Source organism: Pipra filicauda, unplaced genomic scaffold (assembly GCF_003945595.2).
Source record: "Pipra filicauda isolate LSUMZ 115617 unplaced genomic scaffold, ASM394559v2 scaffold150_size2825430_pilon, whole genome shotgun sequence".
In the NCBI taxonomy this organism is placed as follows: Eukaryota; Metazoa; Chordata; class Aves; order Passeriformes; family Pipridae; genus Pipra; species Pipra filicauda.
The window spans coordinates 2601013-2624939 of NW_024103996.1; the positions used below are offsets into that span (position 1 = coordinate 2601013).

The following is a 23927-nucleotide window of genomic DNA, read 5'->3' on the forward strand; positions in this document are numbered from 1 at the left end:
CGCGATGCTCCGGCCGCTGCGGCAGCGCCGTGCGTTCCCTGCTGCAATGGGCTGCTCCAGCTAATTAACTCCAGAAAGACACCCAGGACTCCAGCCAGGAATTCTGCTGCATCCTGCCCTGTGGATGCACTGACTCGTGCAGTGCCCAGCCCGGGTGTCCCTCCCTGCTGTGCTGAGGTGTTTGTCAGCCCTGGCACTGACTGGGCGGTTCGGGCTTGTCCGGCTGCTCTCAGCTGCCAATTCAAATCAGGGGCCGCTTCAGTAACCCCAAAATCAACAATCCCCACCAACGCCACCCACGGCCAAGACGGTGCCACCACAGAGAAACTGTGGCCTGCACCTGGTGGCACCTGGGTTAGGTGAGTTTTATGCCATGGTGAAAAGTATTAAACAGCAAAACTACTGGAATTCTCAGAACGAAAGGAGACCGACCCACCGCTTCCCAACTCGGACCAATTCCCGTGCCTCTCGTGACATCTTCTGTCAGTCAGTCTGGTTAAATACACACGACCCATTTAACTTCCAACTTTTTTTCTATGAAAAACTAAACCTTCTATAAAAAGACAAAGTGGTTTGAGAGAGAATGAGGAAAGATGGGATCGAAGTTTTAAGCCCATTATCGCATTTATCAATCCCGGCTGCTCTACCAAAGTGCTTTGCTCTGAACTCGCATCCATTTTCCCCGAGCTTTAAAAGCAAATGGGAGCATCTATTCCTTCAGCACCTCAAACACTTGCCCTCCCAATAAAACGCAGCCGTGTAGCTTTAACCCAGTGCTTCGCTGAGATTCCCAATGGATCAGCATCACCCACTCTGCGGCTGCTCCAGTGCTCCCGTAGCGCAACTGGAAAACCGGAGTGCTCGGGGACGGTGTATGAATCTATTATTAACGAATCCACGCGTCGAGGAAACAGAGGAGTAACTGTGGGGTTTTAGCGAGGCTGCGAGCGGCGGATTCCCGGTTCCCCCCTTCATTTTGCGCGGACCCCGCGCGGCGAGCATCGCTCCATCCCTCCATCCCACCATCCCACCTCCCCCGCCCGCCCCCGCCGCCAGCCCGGCCCCCGGCTCCTCCTCCCCGCTCCCGCCCGGCTGGGGGACGCCCGCCGGTCCCGCTCAACAAGTTCCCCTCGGCGGGGACCCGGCCGAGGGGACCCCAGGACTCCGAGCCCCCGCCGCAGCCCATGAGGGCAGCGGGGAGCGCGGCGGCGGCGGCTCCGCGGCTCCTCCGCGGCAGATGCGCCGAGGCTCTGACGCCCAGCTCGCCCCGGCGGCGGGAGGGAGATGCTCGCCCAGACCGCCACTTCTGCGTGAGGAAGCATAAGGTAAGGGACAGCCCTGCCCGCGGCTCGCTCGCCCCCAGACCCAAAAACCCCCCCCGCTCCGCTGGTTTTTCCAGCGGAAAACTTCGTAGGGATGAGGATAAAGGCTGGCGCTGAGCGCCAGCGTTATGCAATAGCGTATCTGCCTGCCTGGGAACAGCTCCTGCATCCAATAACTTTCGTGACAGAGAAGGAGAGAATATCCCGATCTAGCAAAATGCCAGCCTTTCTTTCCCTGCTCCCTTTCCAGCGGTGCCTGGGAGGGGAGAGGTGTAGCTGGAGGATTTTCGGAGGATGCACGAAGTGCTTTAGCTTTTCACATGGCTGATGGCGAGGAACTACCGCTGCTTATTAACTTCAGCCGTCCTAATGAAGTGTCCGCACGGCGCGGCGATGGAGGAGCATCGGATGCGTTCATCCCTTAACTTGCTATTAAAAGCCAAACCAACCCAAAAATCCTCCTCGGGGGCTGAACTGCTGCTATTCAGTGAAGTGTGAATATCGAGACGCAGGGCTCTCACGATTTAATACACCCAAGTCCCTCATCACCATCGGCACAAATTGGGGATGCCGCGAAAACGCCGTGGGAAAACGGGACAAAAGGTAGCAGGGATCCATCCCTGAAGTCACAGTCCTTGCATCCTGCAAGGCATCCCAAGCTTCCCGCTCTGCATTTCCATCTTGCCTCCCTATCTCTAGTCCGAATCCTCTCCCGTGACCTCAACGCCTGTACTTAATGCCATGTTTACAGGGAGTTACGGCAGCGAGGGGATGCAGGACTGCAGTTCGCTGGGATCAGCCTGGGGGAGGCGGGGGGGCAGCCGGCCCCAGAAAAATAGGGACATCTTGCAATGCTGGGAGCAGGGAATATATTCCCTGCTTATGTCACCGTCTCCCGAGGGCTCTGTCCCAAAGGAGCCGTGCCCCCCTCTCTGCACGAGTCAGAATAGGTAATGGAGCGGTTCCGTTTGACCTTGTGTGTCTAAGCAGCTCAAATCCTGCTCGGAGGAAAATTTAACTCATTAGGCTCTGGGATCGGGAAGTTTGGGAAGACCTGTTTTTTCCAACCTCTGAGAATCATTTTTTTTTTCCCTGCTGGCAAGCGGTAACAAAAGGCAAACCAGTAACAGGTCAGGTCTGATATGAACTGGGAATTTATTCCCTCTCTTAAAGTGTTCCATGGTGCTCACCGTTCACATTTACAGTGCTGCCAGGAATGCTGCATATACCAAGGTTAAAATCAGGCTGCTGGCTGGAAAAACTACTAGCTAAAAATAAATAAACAAAAATAATCACATGACATGCAACTGTCCTAGCCATGTACTCAGATGAATTTAATGTAGAATTTCAAGGGAACAGACCTATAGTAAAAATACGAAAGCAGGGAGAGTAACGTATTTCCTTACTCTTGGTGTGATGCCTGTTGGTGTCCTACGAGCCTGCTCTGTCTCCACTACAATGATCTGTTCTCTCCCAGTACAAATATCAGTTCTAAGTTAAAAGCTGCATTTTCTTCTGGCATTAGAAATTCAGATTCAGAGGAAAAGATCTCAGTGCTCAGATATTACTGATTTATCACCTACCTGGAGGTTGATATTCTGCCTTACAGTGATGGCATATGGTCCCTGGTTTCAGGAGAAATCCATAATGTATATTGCTAATCCAAAGGCTCAGATGGAATTGTTCTAACAGTTCTAAAATGAAATTCCTGCCCCAGAGTTTAAGGTGCTGTTGCATTGAAAGCATCCTGCCTTCACAGAATGGGGAAGGCTGATATTAAATCATTTTTTTGGGGGTTTTTTTTGTAAGGATGTCGTGATGCCCTTGATGAAAAACGTGTGTTCTTTAGGACTCCACCATTATTAATGATGTGTATTTTTAACAAGATGCTCAAGATAATTCTAATCTTGAACGGAATCAGTGCCTTTCCCTCAGACTGACACATAAAAAGCAGCTGGGCAAGAGCACCAGAAGAGAAAGTGTTAGTTACTTATCAAGAGGGCCAGCACCTAATATTCAATGCACCCTTCTACTAATTAAGCTCACAAACAAGTACCTTATCAGATCATCACTGTGGGTTTTTTTCCCAGTTAACTATTGCACTAACGAAGCATTTTTGCATGAGAGACACACGTACAGTATTATATATTAGAATTTATATCTAATTAAATCAGAGGGGACACAAAAAGTAGGAAAGTTCAGTGGAAATGAACACAGAGAAGGAGCCCAAGAGCTGCCGAATCATCTTCCTGACCAGCACCACCAGTGCCCAAACCCTACTGGTCACCACAGCACACCATTAGTTACCTGGAGATCCAAACTCAACCACAGACTCTGCAAAGGACAAGGAAATATCAACACTGATGTTCTGTTCTGCAGAATTTAAAAGCCAAACTTAGCCATGCCAATCCTTTGCTGTGACTGATGTGGTGGTGAAAGCCAGGGAAAACCTATGAGCCTGCCAAAAATCCAGGCTAAAATGTCAGGATACCTCCACAAAGCTCTTGAGCTGTGATGTCTCAAGGCCATTCTGACCACAGGTCAGGTAGAACTGAGGATGTCTGGTCCCATAATTCAGGCACACTTGAGGAAATGATAGTAAATCTAGAATATCTGAGAGCATAAAAAATTCACGTGATTATCTGAACTAGCTGTTAATATTCTGCTTTCTGACAGCCACGATTTAAAGAACTGCTGAGAATTTGTGTGAGATATTAAAAAACATGTAAGCAACAAATCTACTTTATAGCCCCTACCCCCTTTGTATTTTTACTAATCAGTTTGCAAATTAAATAGGCTTTATGGAAATGAGATCATGAATGTATTTTATGGGAAAAAAATCATCTCAGAGTGGTAAATTCAGTGGGAGTTGCTTCTGAAAATCAGTGCTTGCTTAGAAAATGCTGTATAACCTATGAACACACACCAGTACGACTCATTAGATACTGCCAATTTTAAATTGTTATTGACCACACAGAATGCACTCAATTCACTTACTGTAGTGTAGCACATCCTCACTTTGAAGGTTATTTATTACAATTTTACTACATTCAGGCAGAAAACTTATCCCTTAATACTGACAACAGCTCACCTTGTTCATGAACATGTACAGCCCCATGTCGGGGTGATCAGAGCCTTAAAGCTGCTTTCCAGTTCCACATCCATGCAGAGTCTCACAGGCAAAGAGAATTGGGTGTAAAAATAACAATTCAGTGATCAAACAGCAAATCTTGGTGTCCACTTTGCTGGATTTTACTCCAGAAGTAGTTTTTCCAGCTAAATCTGCTGGATTTGATACAGTGTAAAAGGGTAAGGGCCGTTTTCACAGTCTGAATTAAACAGAGGTGGATTTAAAAGCTGAAGGCCTCCCAGTCCTGCTATATTTGGGTGCAGATCTGAACTTCTATATCTGTCATTACAAGAGATTTTTGTGCTGGAGCTCCACCACATGTCCCATTCCCCAGACTCTGCACATCGCTGATACCTCGTCTCAGACTCAGCCCACATCAAAAGGAGTGAGTTAAACATCTCACAAAACCCCAGCCTTACCTCATGTTTATGACATCCATGGGGAAGAGAAGCAAGTTGTGTTATTTTTGCCTGCCCATGATTGCTGTAACATGCCTATAAATAAAGCCCACACAGCTACAAAATTAAACCAGTTTAAAAACAAAAGCATTGGAAGCTCATTCCATCTGGTCTAAGTGAGGAGGAATTGTCACAAGTTAAAAAAAACGCAGGCTTTGCTTGTTTTGTGCATTTCCCCACCTTCCCTGCTTGTTTTACACCTTCCCTTCCTCACCTCTTCCATTTTCTTTTTTCCCAATGCTCATGCCAAGGTTGTGATCCTGTTGCTTGGAAGGATTTGGTCAGGTGAAAGCTTATAAAGCCCAACCACGGTGGAAATGACTTTAAAAACTGGAACGGGGACTCTCTGATTCTCAGTACAAACCCACTTAAGCAGGTGTGTCAATTCAGGGCTGTATTTTCAAGTTAGGGACACGAAAAATAGTTTTGGTTTGATTAGTTGCCTCCTGGGAGAAGGAAGAGGAGAGGATTTGGTAAAATCACTAATGTTTGTGTATTTATCTACAAGGAGCCCAGTGTCTCCTTCAAACCATTAGTGATTGGGTTGTTCGTGCCCATTTTGTTATTATATTCATTATTCTCTGCAAATGCCAACAGAAATGAATGAGGAGACATCCACGAGTAAAGAAATTTAACTTGTGGATCAGTTTAACACATTTTTGTGTATCAAGGCCATCGGCAAATAAAACACAGCGATATCTCTGAGGAGCTGACAGAGAGACAGATAAAACATCCCACTGCTGGAGAGAGTCACTCAGCAGAAATTATGCCTGAACTGCCTGGTAACACTGATAACACACAGCCCTTCTTGCAGACTGAGCCTAAGTTGCTGAATTCCAGAGGAATCTGTGTATTTTAGGTAGTTCTAGTTGAGCAAGTCAGTGAGAATAATGTGTTACATTCTCGCATTCACACCTTGTGATAAAAGCACACAAAGCCACAATAAAGGGGATGCAAATTATCTGTCTGGTTGTGGTGCCTCACCCAGACAGTTCTGGAGTTATCACCCAATTCTCATTAATAACAGGGGAGTTCTCAGCCACCATTCTGCAGCTTCACAGGCAGAGTACATAACTCAGACAAAAATATTCTTAACAAGGTCTTGAATTATTTCATGCGCTTCCTAATCATCCATATCACAAACAACCCATCCTAAAATCCAGAACCACAGAATCATAGAATGGTTTGGGTTGGAAGGGGTCTCAAAGACCATCTGGTTTCAACTCCCTGCAACAGGCAGGGACACCATGATTATTTTAAGGTCTTATTCCACATTGTCCCAGGTCCACAAAATCTGGGAGCATTGTGTTCAACATCTCCACATCATCTTTGCCTGCTCTCATTGTTTCCCTGTTCATTCTCCACACAGTTCTTCCCACATGGAACCAAAAACATGTTCCCTGGTGACCTGGAATGAGCTGTTTGCACCAGTGCTACCCATCAACTCCGAGCCTTCTCCCGAGTCCTCATGCTGGATGAGAACTTGAGGGTCTGGGAGTTGAGATTCGGGGCGTTCACACCGATGTTCGTATTCAAGATAACTTCCCCTCATATCAGAGTTTGGCTCTTCCTTCATATCATTTCAAAAGCATCTTACAACCAGTTTTTATGAAGATTTGCAGCATTAGGGACCATTATTCCCCTGCAGCACAGCAACCGAAGCACAGTTTTTTGCTCTACTGTATCCCTCTTTTTGGGTAACTAAACTCATTTTTGTACAAGCCTTTGCTGTAGCAAAGTCAGACTGATCTGTGCACTTTCCCCAAAATCAGCATGCTCAGATCCAGTTGTACGTGGATAATTCACAATTCCAGCAGAGCCAGAACCTGCTTAAACCAGAAACTTCAGGAATGTGCTGCTCGAGAAGGTGAAAAATGACACAGCCTTTATTTCATGGTACCTGCTGACAGCACTGGAGAGCAAATACACTCCTTGACTGAGACTATTCCCCAATTAATATCCCGCTAATGATGTCAGGTTTTAGACCTAAATTACCCAGTTGAGTTGTTTAACACACCTTCACACCCTCCCAAGCTTGTCTGCCTGTAACCCTAATCCAGGCAGAACAGGCTGACAAGGCTCTGCTGCTTTCCAACCACTGACCTCAGGAAAGTCATTCCTGGCTGTCATCTCCCATTTGGAGGAAGCTCCAGCACAGGCTACACAACACCCTTTCCATAGCCTGAGTCACCTGCATTCCCAGGGGAATGCTCTGATCTGCATCTCTTGTGCTGCTGTGGTGCCTCTCTGATACCTCACAGCAAAATCAAGGATGCAGGATCCAAGCCTGGAGCTGGAACCTGCATCTCCTTCTTCCCCTTTACCCAATATTTGTAAACCTATGATGAAGGAAAAAAAAACAGCTGCAGTTGCTGTAGGTGCTCACAGGCCATCCCTGAAGGTATTCACATCCAGGCTGGACTGGGCTGGGAGCAACTTGGGATAGTGGAAGGCAGCCCTCCCGTGGCAGGGGGTGGGACTGGATGACCTTTAAAGTTCCTTCCAACCCAAACCATTCTGTGAGTCTGTTTTCAATCCCCAGCAGTCAGATCTCTCTCTCCAGAGCTCCAACAGTTTTAAGACCTGTTGGTCAAAGCTAAGGAGCAGAACTGCTCTTTTCCCCTGTGGTTTGGCTGTTTTTTTCCTTAAACACCCACAAAACCCATCGATGTCGACTCAGAACAATTAACACTGAGCATTCCCCAGTAATGCAGATAAGGAACTGTCCTTAAGCTCTTGTTTTTAACAGCTTGCTCTTTCAATTATTTAACAGAAAGGCCCATAAAAATGAAAAAGCCTTGCAGTGAAAGTAGTGTGGCTTTTGGACTCCTGGAAGACAGTGCAGTGTAGTGAGAGCAGAACTGAGAGTGATTCTCTCAGCAACACATCCCCAGCACATCCTTCTCTTGCCAGTACCACTGGAACCCAGACAAGGAGCTGCCCAGATTTCCATGGCAAAATAATGTTAATAAACCTTTGCTCCTCCTATTCTCCATAAGCTGCAGAGCACAGTAAGAAAAAGCAGCATAATTCTCGTAACAGTTCTATGATTTTTTCCAGAACACTAAATCCCAGCAAATGTTTGGCATTAGAACACTATGAATTCGCAGGGAGTATCTTCTGACATTGCATTTGTTCCAGTAGGAAGTTAATAGTTATTAATTCACCCCATAAGTCTGCACTGTTCTTAATGCAAGTGCAAATCTCCTGATAATGGTACTATTCGTTGCAAAATTCTACATAACCCTTATTTTCCAGGAGTTTATCACGTTGAATGGATTCCTTTTAATTTTATGCACAATATAGGAAGCAACAAAACCTAAGTATTATTAAAATTTGTGTTCACAAAGCACAGTAGAGATGTCAAAATTGGAGAAAATTGCATATACCAGCTGCATTCAGCTGGTTTGGCTCATAAGGAAATTCTTAAATAGTTTATCCTCCAACAGATTCCTGTTTTATCTAAAAATTCTCCAGGCATATTAAATTGTACATTTTATTTGTTGCCATTTAGTTCTAAAGCTGAAGCTCACAAAAGCATTTAAAGGCATTTATTGGGTATCTCAGCCATTAGCTGGGATATGATTTTATACATCATTCTTCCAGAGCCTGCCAGTGGATGGGAGGGGAGAAAAGACAAATCAAATGCCATATGATCCTGTTTATTCCAAAGCAAAGACTTCCAAGGCACTTAGAAATGCAGCAGGAAGAATGACCTCAGTAGTGAGCAATAAATAAGGAGGTTCAAGAGAGAGAAAATTCAAGTTTGGTGCCTCGGGGTTTCCAAACAGAGTTAAAAAAATACTAGTTTGACATTTAGCAGGACTGCAAACTCTGTTATTCTACATGAACAGTTCTGTGATAAAATGATGACAGGCTGCTCCACCACGTCACTTTTCCTAGTAAGAGTCAGCAGTGCTTTTTACCCCACAAAAACTGGGCACACCTGTACCCCTGAATTTATCTGCAAGACATAATTTATCCTCAGTCCTTATGTATTAAAAATCCATAAAACTTTGTAGCACAGGCAAACTTTCTGCAAACAACTAATAATTAAAAGCTAATTCATATTTTCGAACATTCTTATCTTGTTACTGGACATTGCTTATTAATATTTAGGATAATACTATATGATTTTTAAGATTTTTTTTTAAATAATGAAAAGACTCCTAATTTAATGGAGTCAAAATGAATGGGATATTTAGAATTAACATATTGTATTTATTTTTATGAAGTAAATCTAAGTTTCTTTCAAATCTTTAATTTTAACAATAGAATTGTATGATATTCTATGTATACACTAATAAGACTTACAGATTTTTGAAAAACAAGCATTTTCTGGTAGTATTTAGGCATATAAAAATTCCAAGTGAGGCAGCAGGGATCTCTCACGAGGAAGCACAACCTGGATATACTCAGGAGCCCCAAGATGTTGCAGATCACTTCCTTCACACGGAAAAGGCCAATTATTTGCAACCCTTTGCATGATTTTAAGCTATTACAGCCATCCACAAAATCCTGTGTGCTCTTAACATGTGCACAGTTGTTTTCAGCTGCATCTCCAAAGCCTTCACTTGGTCTGAGAACACAAGGAATACATGGAATCTGTGCCTTCCATCTGCATTTGGAACGTGCAAAGTTTAGGTCCAGTCTGTATTAACACATTGTGAGTCTGCTTCTGGAGCATAAAACTGACAGAAATAAAATGTAAATTACATTTAATAATATAATAAGAGCTCCAAATCTCTTCTTCCTTCGTTAACTAACCAGTCTGGAAATTCCACACTGTAATTCCCCCTCCCAGGGCAGTGACTTTGCAGAGTTTTGGATGAAGAGTGAAGGACCTGCAAAGATTTGTACCTAAACTTTACCTGCTGACATACCCTGGAACAGGACTGTTGGTTTCCATAATTCCCCTGAAGATTTTATACTAACTTAAGGCTTCTCTGTGCATCACTTTATTATTATTATTATTATTATTATTTAATAGTTTATTTCCATATTCAAACATAGGAGAACACTCCTTAAGGGTAATCAGCCAGAAGTTTATAAACAAATCAAAACTAAAAACGGAAAAAGTAAGCTGTGTGATAACTTAAATATTTAGTTTAGCAAATTGGGGTTTGTTGGGAGTAACTACAGACAAAAAGTTGAAACCTATTATGTGTATGTAATTGGCATCTGCAACTAAAATTCAACTTCAAAGCTTGACAGAGAGAGCCACAAAGTCTGTGCTCATGCAGACTGAGAAACTCAGTATCCGAAAGTATCCAAAAATCCTGCTGAGAGGATGCTTTAAGTAACTCAAAATTGGAGGCAACACCTCGTCCAACCCAAAACTGAAACCAAACAGGAGGCATTATATAAACCCTTCCCTGTGAGGTCTTTAACTCACTATCCGCTCTTTGCTCAGCTGTTCTTTTATCAGCTGAGCCCAGAGAGTTCCCCTTGGAGACACCGAGAGCCGAGCGAGGCTTAGAAAAAAATCGAGTTCTTTTGGTTGTTGTCACTCTTAATCACAGATATCTATGAAATTATTACTCCAAGCTACTGGTGGGAATAGAAAACTCCAGATCAGCTAAATCACAATCAGGCCTGGGAGGTTGGGAAAGGGAGACAAGCAATTTTGTGAGGAATCAATTTATTGGCTATTAAAGACATGCTTAAAATTAACTGCAGAAAATACAGTTCCCCGTTTATCTACTCCGGAGAACAGCACCGGGCTCCTGGTTTTATCTGGGTTAGGGACTCCATGTTAAGTCATTCCAAACAAACCCAGTGATCCTGCAGCCCCAAAAATGATGGGATTAAAGGGGTAGTGAAATAACCTGGAAGTCGAGACAGGGCAGAGACACTCATGAAATATGAAGCCAATACTTGAAAATAAACTGCACGTTAACGGATCCTGCTGTCAAATAACCAAGCGCCCGAAAACTCACTTTGACAACTCTGAGGTATCCTCAGAGATGGCTGTAATGGGTGACTTTCAGAGCTAAGAGTCAATTTTTTTAAGCCCTTTTTTTTGGGTAAAAACATGTGTTCTCTTTTCAGAAGCAATTACTGAGGATTTCACATCTCTGGAAATGCAGCATTTCATTTTTGCTGCAATTTTTTGGTAGCGCAGGAACTCACATTAGCAGATTTGAACACTAATGGCTTTTATGTTCCTGTATTTAGTTTTTGGTAAACTCATTAATTTACCAGGCCATTTTGGAACATTGGCTTCCAGTAGTTCTACGTGACTGGAAATGCAGAGTTTTGGGGCTTGACAGTAGTTTTTACAACATATTTCAGTGTCTAAAGCTGATGTGTGTCCAATTGCAAGCTAATGGATCAGGTTTGTATCTTACACAGCACTGTCTTCACTAAAACATTCCAAAAACTCCACTCTAGGTAGATGGATGGATGGATGGATGGATGTCTGTATTTCCTACCATCCCCATCTGTGGAAGCTGTGACCCAGTGGGGCTCTGTTTGCAGAATTTCTCTCAAATAAAACCATAACTTCACTCACAAACGAGTTCATAATTAAAATACAGCCTAACACAGCCAGTACAGGACTCTAACAAAGCTCCTTAGTTATGGTTTCAACGGGAACAAAAAATTCCTGACATTCATATGTAGTCAATTTATTCCCTTCAAAATCTGTCTATATTTGTATATCATGTAATAAAGGCACAGGGATAACTGATCTTTCCCCCCAGCCCAACACAAAAGGATAACTCTACTCCAATTTAATGTTCAGGCTTCCCCCTAGAAGTTCCATTTTTCACTCTTTTCCTCAAAAACAGGGGCTTGGTCGCTTTGGTATCAGCTACTAGGCCTGTACATATAACATGTCTAGAGGAAAACTAGTCTGGCAACCTCAAAATCCATTATTTGAACGTTTTTGTCCTGCATTTTCCTTCCTTTTGCTTTCTCCTACAGACTCTCCACTACATCACACAGAGACAGACAGAAACTTCCCCTCCTCAAACAAGTGCAGCTCACTCACCTCTACCTGAGCCTCACAAGTCACACAGAAAAGGCAAACTAGGTAGATTCTAGAATATTTCAGTTACCTGTTCAAAAATTACTGGGACCAGGGAATTAAAAGGTTAAGAAAAAATTAAGTAATGACACCTTTGCATGAGATCTTTTGACCCAGACATCCAACCATGCACATCTTGTGTCTTAATATCTTTAGAGAAGTGTTATTATTGCTTTTAAAACTCATAAACATTCAATTTTCCACTGAAAATAATTTCCCCATTATGCTTTCTTAAATTAAAACTAAATATAGACCAGACATAAGGATTGACTCCCCTGTGCTTTATAAAACATATGCTATCGTGGCACTTAACTCTTCAAGAGTTCCACATATTTTATTTAATAGACAAAGGAATTTTAATTAAAAACTTATTTTAAATACACCTGAAAGTCCCTTTACTCATTTTACATCGTACTCCGAGTCCCTCTGAGGGTCCATCTGTGGTTAAGTAGGAGATACATGCAGAATATTTGGATTAAGTGGGAATTTGGTAATTCAGCAAGTCTCAGGGAGAAATTTGTGCAATAGGAGAGTAAAAATGACAACTTCAAATGAGGTGTAAAAATGAGATCTTAACTATCCTGCTACTACAGATTCCCTTGTGATCTGAACAACCACAGAGCTGTTGGGTTTTGGTGCGGGGGGGGTTGGCATCTTCTCGTCCTTGAGGAGGTGTTTATATTTCAATGGCAGATTAAGTAATTTCTGCAAATCATCACAGGTTTGGAGGGTTTTTTTTAGTGCTTTAGGATCCTTTGGGATAAGCAGCTGTATCATAAAGGCATTTACTGCCTCAAGGAAAGGATGAGTTGGTTTGCATTTGAAGCAAACCCTTAATTGATGCACTGCTGACTTCTTCCACAAACTTCCCTAGTTCATAAATTCTACGCATCCAGCAGCACCAACCAGTTGCTAACAATAATTATTCTATATTTAGATTATATTTGGGTTTGGCTATGAGGTAAGTTTTTATAAAAATCAAAATCATGACACCTCTAACGACCAATTAATTTCTTGCCAAGACACTGAACGCATCAGACAGGAAAACGTGTTTGGTAAGCAAGCCCAGAGTAAAAAATAATGCCAGTGTGACACTTCTTGCTACTAAACATTTGCACTAAAGGAGAATTAAGGCTGGTCAGAGCTCTAGAGTTTTCTTTACTTGCACAAAGACACTTGTTTTTCATTTTCCCTGGAGTTTTGATTAACTGTCAGGTGAATTCAGGGACTGGGAGCACGTACTGATTTGCAGGGAAGCACGAGTGCTGAGTGAGCAGCCATGATCCCTGTCCTCTGAAAAGGGGTCTGGAAAAGCTCCTGCTGCCAGGAATCCTCCCCTTTGAGGAGCAGGTGTTCACAAACCAAGATAAAAATCAGAATTCTCTAGAAAACCCAAAATCTAACACGAAGGACTATGACTTTACAGAGCCAAGAACATCGGTTGCGAGCGGCAGCCATTTCAGGTGCATCAGACAAAAGTAGCCCAAAAACTGCAAGCCTGAGGGGAAAAAGTAGGAAAGCAGCCCAAATATTGCAAACCTGAGGGGGGAAATTAGCGTTTGTGTTGTAATATGAGGCTTTTTGCACTGTTTTTGGCTGCAGGCATCATGGTGAGTAAGGAGCCCAGCAAATGCTTACTCACCGCCTCGGACAGCGACGTCGAGCCAGCGGCTTCCCTGGCCTTGGAGATGAAATACGCGCTGGATCCCAACCGGCAGATCAAGAAACGGAACAAAGCCCTGCAGGTGAGGTTTAAGGATATCTGCGAGGCCCAGAACGAGCAGAGGGACAAGCAGCTCTCCACCTCCACCGCCAGCACGCAGGACCCCGACAAGAGGGACGCCAAGGCCATCGCCTACAAGACGGCGTATCGCAAGTACATGACGGTGCCCGCCCGCAGGTCCATCCCCAACGTCACCAAGAGCACAGGAGTTCAGACTTCCCCCGATCTCAAAAAGTGCTACCAGACCTTCCCTCTGGACCGGAAAAAAGGGAATATTCTTAAAAGCGCCTCGACCGTGGACACCTTGCAGGGCGAGAACAACGGGTTTCTGATCGATGTGAAGGACAGGGAGGGCCGGGGATCGGCGGAGGCCGTTCCGTGGGGCAGGAAGGCTGGCAGCCTGCAGACGGCCGAGTTCATCTCCCACGTCTCGGAGCGCGCCAACGCGGGCGCGCACGACGACGGCGCCGAGGCCTGGAAAAGCAGCGATTTGCACAGTTCTCCCAAAGAGCCGCCTCCTCCTCCCCTCCCGAACTTGGCCGACCCCGCCGAGGACGAGCCCGCACGGCCGCCCAGCCGGGGGAGAGCGGCGGCGGCGCGGCTGAGCGGCGAGGAGGCCGCCCAGCCCCTCCACCACGGGAGGGTCTTCAAGACTGAAGTGGCCACCGTTTACCTGCCGGCCTCGCAGCCTGACCTGCCCAACCTCGGCGACTGGTCGCCGTGTGCCGAGGAGGACAGGAGGAGGACGGTGCACCTGAACGGTGTCCAGCCCGCGGCGGGCGATGCCGGGGCGTGCGCGGCGCGGGCGCGGTGCCCGGCCACCGAATGTAATGACCAGCCCCTGCAGGTCAACGTCTCGCCTGTGGAGGAGGGCCGGCCCTGCCAGGCGGCCGTGGCCCTGAGCGAGGAATGCCAACAAATCGTGCCTCACACCGAAGTTGTGGACTTGAAAGCGCAGCTTCAGATGATGGAAAGCTTGATCAGCTCCAGTCAGGAAACCATAAAGGTGTTGTTGGGTGTTATACAGGAGCTCGAGAAAGGAGAAGCTCACAGAGAAGGGTGAGTAGAAGCTTTTTGCGTGAGTTTAAGCTGATTTAAAATGTCTTTTCTAACAATCCTGCCCTTGAACTTGCTGACGTCAACACGCACCCGCCGCCGCACACGTGGTGCTTCCCACGCGAAGTTTTGCTGCTTTTTAGAGGCCAACCCTAGGGAGACCTGCCAGCACTATTCACAGATTGGTATCTGCTTGTCCTGGGACCTAATTAAGTAATTATTTAACGAAGGGCCTGTAATACACCTTGTGCCTTTTCCTCGGAGCACAGAACGAGCCGCTCTCCAAACAGGATTAGGGAGGATGCTTTCACATCAGCAACTTGCATTAACCATAATTCCTCACACGGCATGAAAAGCAGCAGAAAAACCTTAATTCTGTAAGAGACTTACCTTTTTAAGATTAAGGGATATAATTACAACTCTTAATATAATTCCATTAATGGCATATGAATCTTGTCTGGTTTACTCTCACCTTCTGAATTTTTCATGGTATTTCTTTCAGAAGGAAATGAAATGAAAACTTTGAATATCAAAGCATTTTTTACAGCATTCACACAGCTCAACACAATAAACTCAAGCAGAAGGAAAGAAAATTGTGTTTATCCCTATCTTTCATTATTTAAATCAACCTATAAGGCATTAAATAAATACTGTAACTCAGTACAACCTTTAGTGTTTGCCTGGACAGTTCAATCCCTTTATTACATAACCTTAACAAGCATTTTGCAGACTGACTCACCTTAGTTCCCTCATCTTTATTCAATGAACACACCTCAAAATGTATGTGCACTGTTTGGGTGCTTTTAAACACTTCTGCAATTAAATCGCAATTTGTCAGAAGAAATCAGGATTTTAAAATTAAGAACCCAGCAGCCTGTGCTACTTGAAGCAGCCCATGTTTTCATTTGAGCCAGAAAGGTACGTCTTTAATTTAACTCTTTCTTTAGGAATGTACAAATCACGTTAATCCTAAAAACTAAAAGCGTTTGTCATTGAAAAGTCCTCTCAGCTGTTGGACACTGCTGTCAGCACAGCCTTAGTGCTTTTAGTTAATTTTACAGTATTATCTATATCAATTATCTATATCAGCACTTTATCAAGTCCTGGATCTTCAGACTAGGAAGTCTCTTGATGTAGCTGAAAGCCACACGGGCTCCAGGATCTTAAAGGTCTTTTCCAACCTAAATGACTCTATGGTTCAATTTTTTTAAATTATTATTCAGAATAATTCCCCTGCCTTTCTTAACTTACAGAAACTGCAGGAGATTTGGACAGAAGTGTCAAGCAGCATGTCAAATCCCAAAATACAGAAAAACTCTTTCTTCATCACAACTCATCACCTGATCCCCGAGAACCCTGTGTGCAGGAACACCCACCCCCACCCCCAAAGTCACCTGCTATAAATACCTCTGCTTCCTCCAGACAATTATACAGCTGGTTTTTATCTCTTCCCAAAGATAGCACAGCAACAGGTGTAGTAAATACCTATTTTTTTTATTGCCCTGACAGAAGTAGAGCTATTTAATGTAGCCAACATTAGGGGCATGCCCTTGGCACAAAACTATCGATGACTGTCTTGAAATAATTTCAACCTGGCAAAGCTGTATTAGCCCTAAAATAGTGAAACTATCCATAAACCCCAGTTCAGAAAATCTCTACAGCCTCTTAGACACACAGACTTATGCATTAGAGTCTACAAGACTATATTTGACTGAAAAGAGCCTATTTATTAGCACTCCTGTATACTTGGAACCACTTCCAGCTGCTCCTGCATACGCTTCAGACACGACCCAAACATGCCCCCTCCCTGTTGGGCAGGAAGGGTGTCAAGATGGGGAAGGAGGGAAAAGAAAGGAGATGCAAACTTGCATATTTTCTCCTGTTCTAGGAACCCTTGCATCCCAGATCCCTAATTTCCTAGCTGCTGGGTGATTTTAAAGGAGGCTGCACAGAGGAGATTATGCTCAGGCCATTGCTGTTCTCCCCTGATCACACTCCAGAGCTGGGAGAACACTCTGTTCTCCTGCAAAGCACCAACACATCATTAACATGAAGCTTGTCTTTATCCCCATTTCCCTCAAATTAGACAACTCTTTCAATAATAGGCTGCCCCATCCTTTTATTAGAATAATTCTTTCCAGTTGCTGCATTCATTCGACATTTTTGCCACAGACACCCAGCACTGGGTAAATTATTACGTGTCTTCTCCATTTCAGCATGTTGGTCTTTTTTCCAAGTGTTAGGTCAGCTAATACCAAGAAATTAAAGCAGTGCTACTGCTCCATCTCTGTTTATTATAAAATACAAGAGTCTTCCATCTGCTAAAGCAGGAAGAAATGTTCTGTGTTTATGGACCTCTCCTGGTTTTCTTATGTATATTAAATTCCTTAGAACAACACACTGCAAGAAACAAATACAAGTAACACACTGCTGGTTAAAAAAATAATTTACAAACCCAGAAAACAAAGGCACAGCTAAAATCCTTAATCAGATTTTTCTCCCTTTAAGGAAATCAGTGCTCTTTAAGTGCTGTTGTAGTGCCCTGGGACTGGTGCTCAGTGGATTCATTTTCACTAATGTGCTGTAGGTCCTGAACTGCTATTACTGCAATTCATCACTAAATGAGTCAATGCCAGCAGAAGTGTAGCAGTATCTCTGAAGACAGCAGCATCATCTCTCTATACTTCCCAAAATGTCAGTGCTACATCATCTGCAATTAGCAACAACATCCAACTCCCAACTCTGCTGAAGGAAAGGGAAAAGCCACCTGAGGAGGAGGAGAAGCACAGCCAGCCTGTGACCCCCCCCAGTATCAGAGGAAATTAGTAAAATTGTGTATTCTTTCCATCATTATTTACTAAACCTTTGGCAAAGTGGCAATTCCACCTTCTATGTGGAAGCTTCTACAAAAAAACAAATTATATGCCGGTAAAACACAGATATTGCTGGATGCCTTAAGTCAGGCATGAAGAAAGTGCAGAGCTGCAGCTTCAATTAAGCTCAGAGTTAAAAAAAAATGTTGAATATTACATGATGCAGGGTTCAGCTGCACAACACAAACCCATTTTTATGCTCCAGTTTTATATGAGAAACTATTAGCAATCTACATCACTTATAGACATATTTGTCTGTATTCAGATACAGAATTTAACAAGTCAAATTCTGCTCTGTGTGAAGCATAAATGCAAGTTAATAATTCTAAAACCTTGCTAATAACATCTAGGAAATGTATTACACAAGATGAACACATAATCAAAAATATTTTGCTGCTGGAGAACAACAATGACCTGCCCTTTAAATCCTTACTGTGGAAAGGAACGGAAATGTGGGCCCTCCTCATTATACAACAAATCAGCAATTTTAATAAACAAAGTGCTCAATTTGCCACACAAAACCAAGTCACAGTATTTTGACTCTGACAGGCCAAATGCTACACATTAGACAAGAGTTAAATGAACCTGTTTAAGAGATAATTTATATTCATTTATTAGTCAGCAGTGGTTCAGGAATTTAAAGAGCTCTCAACAAACTCCTTCGAAGAGGCTTTGAAAGAACATGTTGTTATGGAGGGAATTTAAATGTCAGCTCATGCTTTTCAGTGACTAAGGGATATTTGTGGCTCTTACTCTCATTCCTAAGCAGAAAATAAACCAGTATTATGTGTCTGGATGGATGTCTCACCAAAGGGGAGAGCAGGGAGCCTCCTCACCCAAGTACTGCCTTCCCAGCACTGCCAGAAATCACCCCCAAGGTCACATAAACTTCTCCTCTGCCTCAACAGGAGAAAGTCAGAGAGCCAAAGCAATTATTGCCCAGATTGTTTGCTTTGCTGCCTTTCAGGAGCCAGCCCAGCTCTTCAGCTTAACCCAAGGAGACAAGGCAAATAAAGGCAGTAACAACCTCTGCTGTCTCGCTCAATCCATCCACACCCCCCCAAAACACAGGGAGCTCCTTATTTCACACAAGAAGAAGGTTTAAAAGAGTTCACAAGAGCAGAGCCCCTGAAAGCCCAGCCTTTGGGAGGAATGTGCCAGTTCAGAAATGATGTGATAGAGATTTCCCCCCTCTTTGGTTTTGCTTTTTTTTTAATTACAGACGTGGCAAAGGAGAGGTTTAACAGAACCACTTCTAAGAGCAAACCTGGAAATGCAGGGAAGCACTAGATAAGCTGAACAGCAGAAGGCAGCTGCTCTGCAAATAAAGACATGAAAATCAGAAAGAACATGGCACATTCCATCTGTGAGGCACAAATTGTGTCATATTGTGAGTGACACCAGGTTTTGGAGCCTGTAACAGCAGCCCTTGGGAAGAGGACTATGATCAATGCCTTTATTTCCAGTATTGGGATCTTTATATTCATCCATCCTACCCTGTCCTTTGGAGCACTCACATTCCTTTTACTAATCCTCCTGCCATCACCTCCTAAATCCTTCCTCTTTCCCCTCTCTGGAGTTGCTGTATTTCAGATTATGCATCATTTACAGATCATTCCCACACACAGACACACCAAAACACCTTGGAGATTGTCACAATTCACCTTCCCAAGGCAGAGCCAGGAAATCTCTTTGGATGCATCTTCCTTAGCCAAGGAAAAGGAGTAATTTTTGCACAGATCAGCACTTTGTGGATCCTGTGATCCTTGGGCCGTTAATGGTTGAGTGTTTGTTGTTGTTTTTTTTAAATTCTAATCCACACCTACCATTTTCTCAGCTGTTTCTACAAAGATCAGTGTTAAAGTGAAGCATTTGACTACCCTAGAAGCAGTTTTTATTTTCTAGTTTCAACAGCAGCAGAACACCCTTCTGTGCCTTTTCTTAAAGTCATTTGTGTAACTATTCCCTCTCTTCTTGGAAGTGTACAGTTAATTCTAATTATTAATAGCTGCTCTGTCAGGCTTCACCACTGCCCAAAAGGTGTGTGTGTCACACTAAACTCTGAGCATAACCAAGCAAAATGCATTCAAAGACCATTTATGTTTTCTTTTAGGTCCCTAAAGCAGTTTTTAAGCCAAATTCTTTGCCTGTGGGGATCCCATCTCCTTGTCCTGTGCTCATTCCCCAAGTACAGCTCATCCCTCAGATGCTCATTTCCCCTTCTCCCAAAGCAGGATCAGTGCTAAGATGTCACAAAAATCCATTTACCTGCCCTCACCATGAGAAATTTGGTTTTCCAAGTTATAAACCAGCCCTTCCATGCTTCCTCCCAACACACTGACACCTCCTCACTGGAACTATTCCATCATATCCCAAAACTCCCTATTTCCTCATGGAATTATTTCAACACCTGCTGTCAGTCCACATGACCACCCTTGAGCCCTTAAAATTCTCTTATTCAAAGAAAAAACAAATGAAACCTGATTAATTACGACTGATCATTGAAAGATGCAGTATCATTCAAGGGAAAAGATCCAGGATCAGCCAAGGTTTAACCTCATATTCCATTTTTTTTCTGAATTAGCTCACTAAAATCACTCTGGAATTAGATCTACAAGGGCAGGTAACATGAGTATCTCAGAGCACAGTAACTCACAGGCCTTCAAAACATGATGAGATTTATATTTTTGATAGGATTTTTCATTAGAGTTGGACACATTTATCCTGTTGCTGATAATCAAAGCTTCAGATCAGATTGTCAGAGTGGATAAAAAGGTCAAACTTCCACAGTTCACAGACATCCTGGAGCATTAATGTGTAATAATTCAGAGTACCTGGACACCATAACATTTAAGATAGAGAGCACTTAAATAATCCTGCTGTCACAGCCAGTTTATATCCATCCTTTGTGAGGAATAGAGTGGTGGGAGGTTTTCAACAAGCAAATGATGGACGAAAAGGAAAAGTGAACCCTTACCAACAACCAGTCCAGGGAAAAAAAGATCAAAAAATATTTTTTTTAGCAAAATTACTTGATCTTAATGCTCTGTTTTCTCAAAAAAAAAAAAAAAAAAAAGACACTAAGAACGTTCTGAGTCTCAGAAAATATAACTTACTTTGCTAATACAGTCCAGCTTTTTATCTGCATACACTGGACTGGCACAATTCAAAGGGAAAGTACTTGAAGTGCTCAGAAAAATGATTTGATTTCTATCTGGTTGCTATTCACTGGACTTTAAAACCAAGATGAAATGTCATTCCCCACCACACTTCCCTGTTTCAGTCGGGATCAGTAGCTCTGAAGGGAAATTAAGGCTCAGGACTTTTCCAGCATCGGGACACAAAGGCCAAGAAAAGCAAATTGCCACAATTCAAATCTGGAAACACTGGTGAAGTCTTATACTGAAGGATTAAAACCAGTGTAAGCAAACAGTTCTTGCTCAGTATATCCACAGGAATTACCAGGGATCAGGAGCTTTCCAATGTCACCAAGCTGCCCAAAACACCTGCAAGGAGAGTTTTCCTGCTAAATCGGTCTTCTTTTAAAAAAGGATGACAAGGTACTGAATTCCCAGGTTTCACAATTAGAATAATCCTTTAATAACTGCATTTTGGCTCTTGGCAGTATCAGGATGCAAAGAGACAGAGCCATGAGCCAGGTGCCTGTGCAAGCAGGGAAAAATGAGACCAAAAAGAGCTTTCCAGTGTTAAATTTCTCACTGGTCTTCGTTCACCAGGAGATGAAAGAACAGAGCTCTAACTGAGAGCTGCTCCTGAGCCCCTGTGCTTACACAGAGGTACAACTATCTCTCCTCTTGACTGGGGAAAAATGGGGAAAAAATAGGAAGAAGACTTTTCTGAAGATGGAAGTGTTTTGTTTTTAAACTGTTGAGGTTCCAGCTACCCCGGGTTCCAGATCTGGGACATGAACATGCAGTTCAGTCTTAAAAAAACTCCTGTGTAACATACCCAGGGAAATGAAGGTAAAGAAACATCAGAGATGATGGAGAGCTGAGTTGGATTCAGATCTGGGGGGTGGAACAAGGTGGTCTTTAAGGTCCCTTCCAACCCAGACCATTCTGGGACCTGTGGACTGAGGAAAACTTCTCTTTTAAGTAGGGACTTCCCAGGCTTGGATCTGTCCATCCTCCCTGCATCCCACCTCTGTGTCACTGCTGGGTTCTTAATTACAGACCCAGGAACTGTTCTCACTCAGATCTTAAAAAACCTAAAGTTTCTACATTGTTTCATAGCTCTTACGGGCTTCTCTTTGAGCTTTGCCAAACAGAGGAATTTTGAAGACAGATGAAGACAAAATTCCCTGTCAAGGAACCATTTTTCCATGTTATAAGCAAGCCCTGGCAAAAGCAGCGGTTTGTAGAATACTTGAGTGAAACTGGGACAATTCTGAGCTTTCCATGACAGTTTGTGGTGATGGTTTTTGCATGTCATGGAGCAGCACTGGAGGGATCAGTTGTGTTACAGGTCGACTGGGAAGGAAAAGTGCCATTCCAAGGGAGGCTGGAAACATCTCCAAACATGCCCAGCTGTGCTGAGCCCTCTTTATTGACAGGATGATGACAGGGGATGTTTTTCACCACCACTCGCTGCATGAACAATGGATGAAGGAATAGTACCATTTTTTGTCTTGTTTCCAGTATCACAGAATGGTTTGGGTGGGAAAGGACTCATTCCACCCCTCTGCCATGGGCAGGGACACCTTCCACTAGACCAGGTCGCTCCAAGTCCCGTCCAACCTGGCCTTGGACACTTCCAGGGATGGGGCAGCCACAGCTTCTCTGGGCAACCTGTGCCAGGGTCTCACTGCCCTCACAGGGAACAATTTCTTCCCAATATCCCATCTATATCCACCTTCTTTCAGCTTGAAACCACAGAAGGTGTGTGAGGTCTAGTAATTCCTCAGGAGAGGCTGGATTTAGAGACCAGCAGAGGTATTCCGGCATTAACAAGGCAGTTTACACTCTGGAGTAGTTTGAACCTGGCATGACTTAGCTCATTTCTTTGGTAAATTAGAGGGCATTTCTTTGCTTCATTGTCATTCATGCAAGCTCAGAAAAAATTCCCAGGGATGGGATCTGTAGCTGTGTACAAAGCTAAAGCAACTGCCAAAGTTCTGCCCTGTGGATTCTCCTGTACTGCAGTAAAACCTCAAATATCATTATTTAAGGAGATGAGAAAACAAAGTACCAAGACCATCTCAAGCTGCAACAGAAAGAGTTCGGCACTTCCAGGGTCCTTCCTGATGATTTTTTTCTCCATGAAGTTTCCCATCCTTTCAAGTAGAGAATCACAGAATCCCTGGAGTTGGAAAAGCCCTCCCAGCCCATGGAGTCCACCCTGTGCCTGATCCCCACCTTGTCATCCAGCCCAGGGCACTGAGGGCCATGTCCAGTCATTCCCCAGTTCCACACAAGCTGCAGGATCAGTGGCCAGCAAATGTGCTCCCTATTCTTAATTTTAAACAAGCCTGGCTGCTGTAGTTATTATTTTAGGCCGGTGTAGGTTTAGAGATATAATGTACACGGGGTGTTTGAGCTTGCACTGAAATCTTCATCACATTGAATTAATGAAAAAATACCCCAAATTTGTATTTCTCTCATCCTTCCTCCTTTAGAGAAACAGTGCCTGTGAGCAGGACTTAATTGAAATGTCCAAGCCAAGCAAAATCCAAGGAGTTGTGTTTTAAGAGTTACTCACCCTGAGTAGTTGAGGAACTCAGGGTGGGAGCAGCAGGGATGGATTTTCACCCCGAACAAGCTACTCCCAAAAAATTAATCTTAAAATTCAGTGGATTTAGGGGTGGAAGAGCACTGGGAAGTGGGAAAAGGAACATCACCACACTGAAGCTGCAGTAAAGGATGGATGGTGCAGCAGATCTGATGATGAGCTGCGGGGTCAGCAGTCTCAGGGCACCCAAGAAACAGCCCCGAGGTTGGGAGGAAACCACAGCAGAGAGATTTGGGATGAAGGAACAGACCTCATCTTAGCCTAACTACCAGAATGTGCTCCCAGATAACTCCTGGAAGTGCTTGGCCTAACAATTACACACCATCAATACAGTTGTTATTCAGCCAGAGCAAACAAATTCCCTGAATTATTATTAATACAGAGATTTGACATTTTAATTATCCTCCTGATTTTTCTGATGAGGCAACAGAGGCACAAATATTCAAGAGAGATACAAAACCTTGTATCCACCTAATTCCTGTAAGATTTTGTGATTTCACTTGAAATACATTTTAATTCTCTCCATTCTCGGTGGGTTTTTTAAATCATTCAACGGTCCTATTAAAATATGTATTTATTGTTTTTAA

The 23927-nt window shown here is 43.6% G+C and overlaps 2 protein-coding genes across 3 annotated transcripts in view; one reads left to right on the forward strand and one right to left on the reverse strand.

Moving 5' to 3' along the window:
- The window catches only part of DOCK1 (dedicator of cytokinesis 1), a 277725-nt gene that overhangs the window by 144909 nt on the left and 108889 nt on the right, over positions 1–23927 (reverse strand). The gene's annotated exons all lie outside the window — the stretch shown is intronic.
- The window catches only part of INSYN2A (inhibitory synaptic factor 2A), a 42375-nt gene continuing 19515 nt past the window's right edge, over positions 1068–23927 (forward strand). Inside the window, exons 1-2 of the mRNA XM_027737069.2 lie at positions 1068–1325; positions 13543–14722. Coding sequence (XP_027592870.2) covers positions 13548–14722 — 1175 coding nt within the window. The 5' untranslated portion in view covers positions 1068–1325; positions 13543–13547. The remainder of the gene's footprint in view (positions 1326–13542; positions 14723–23927) is intronic.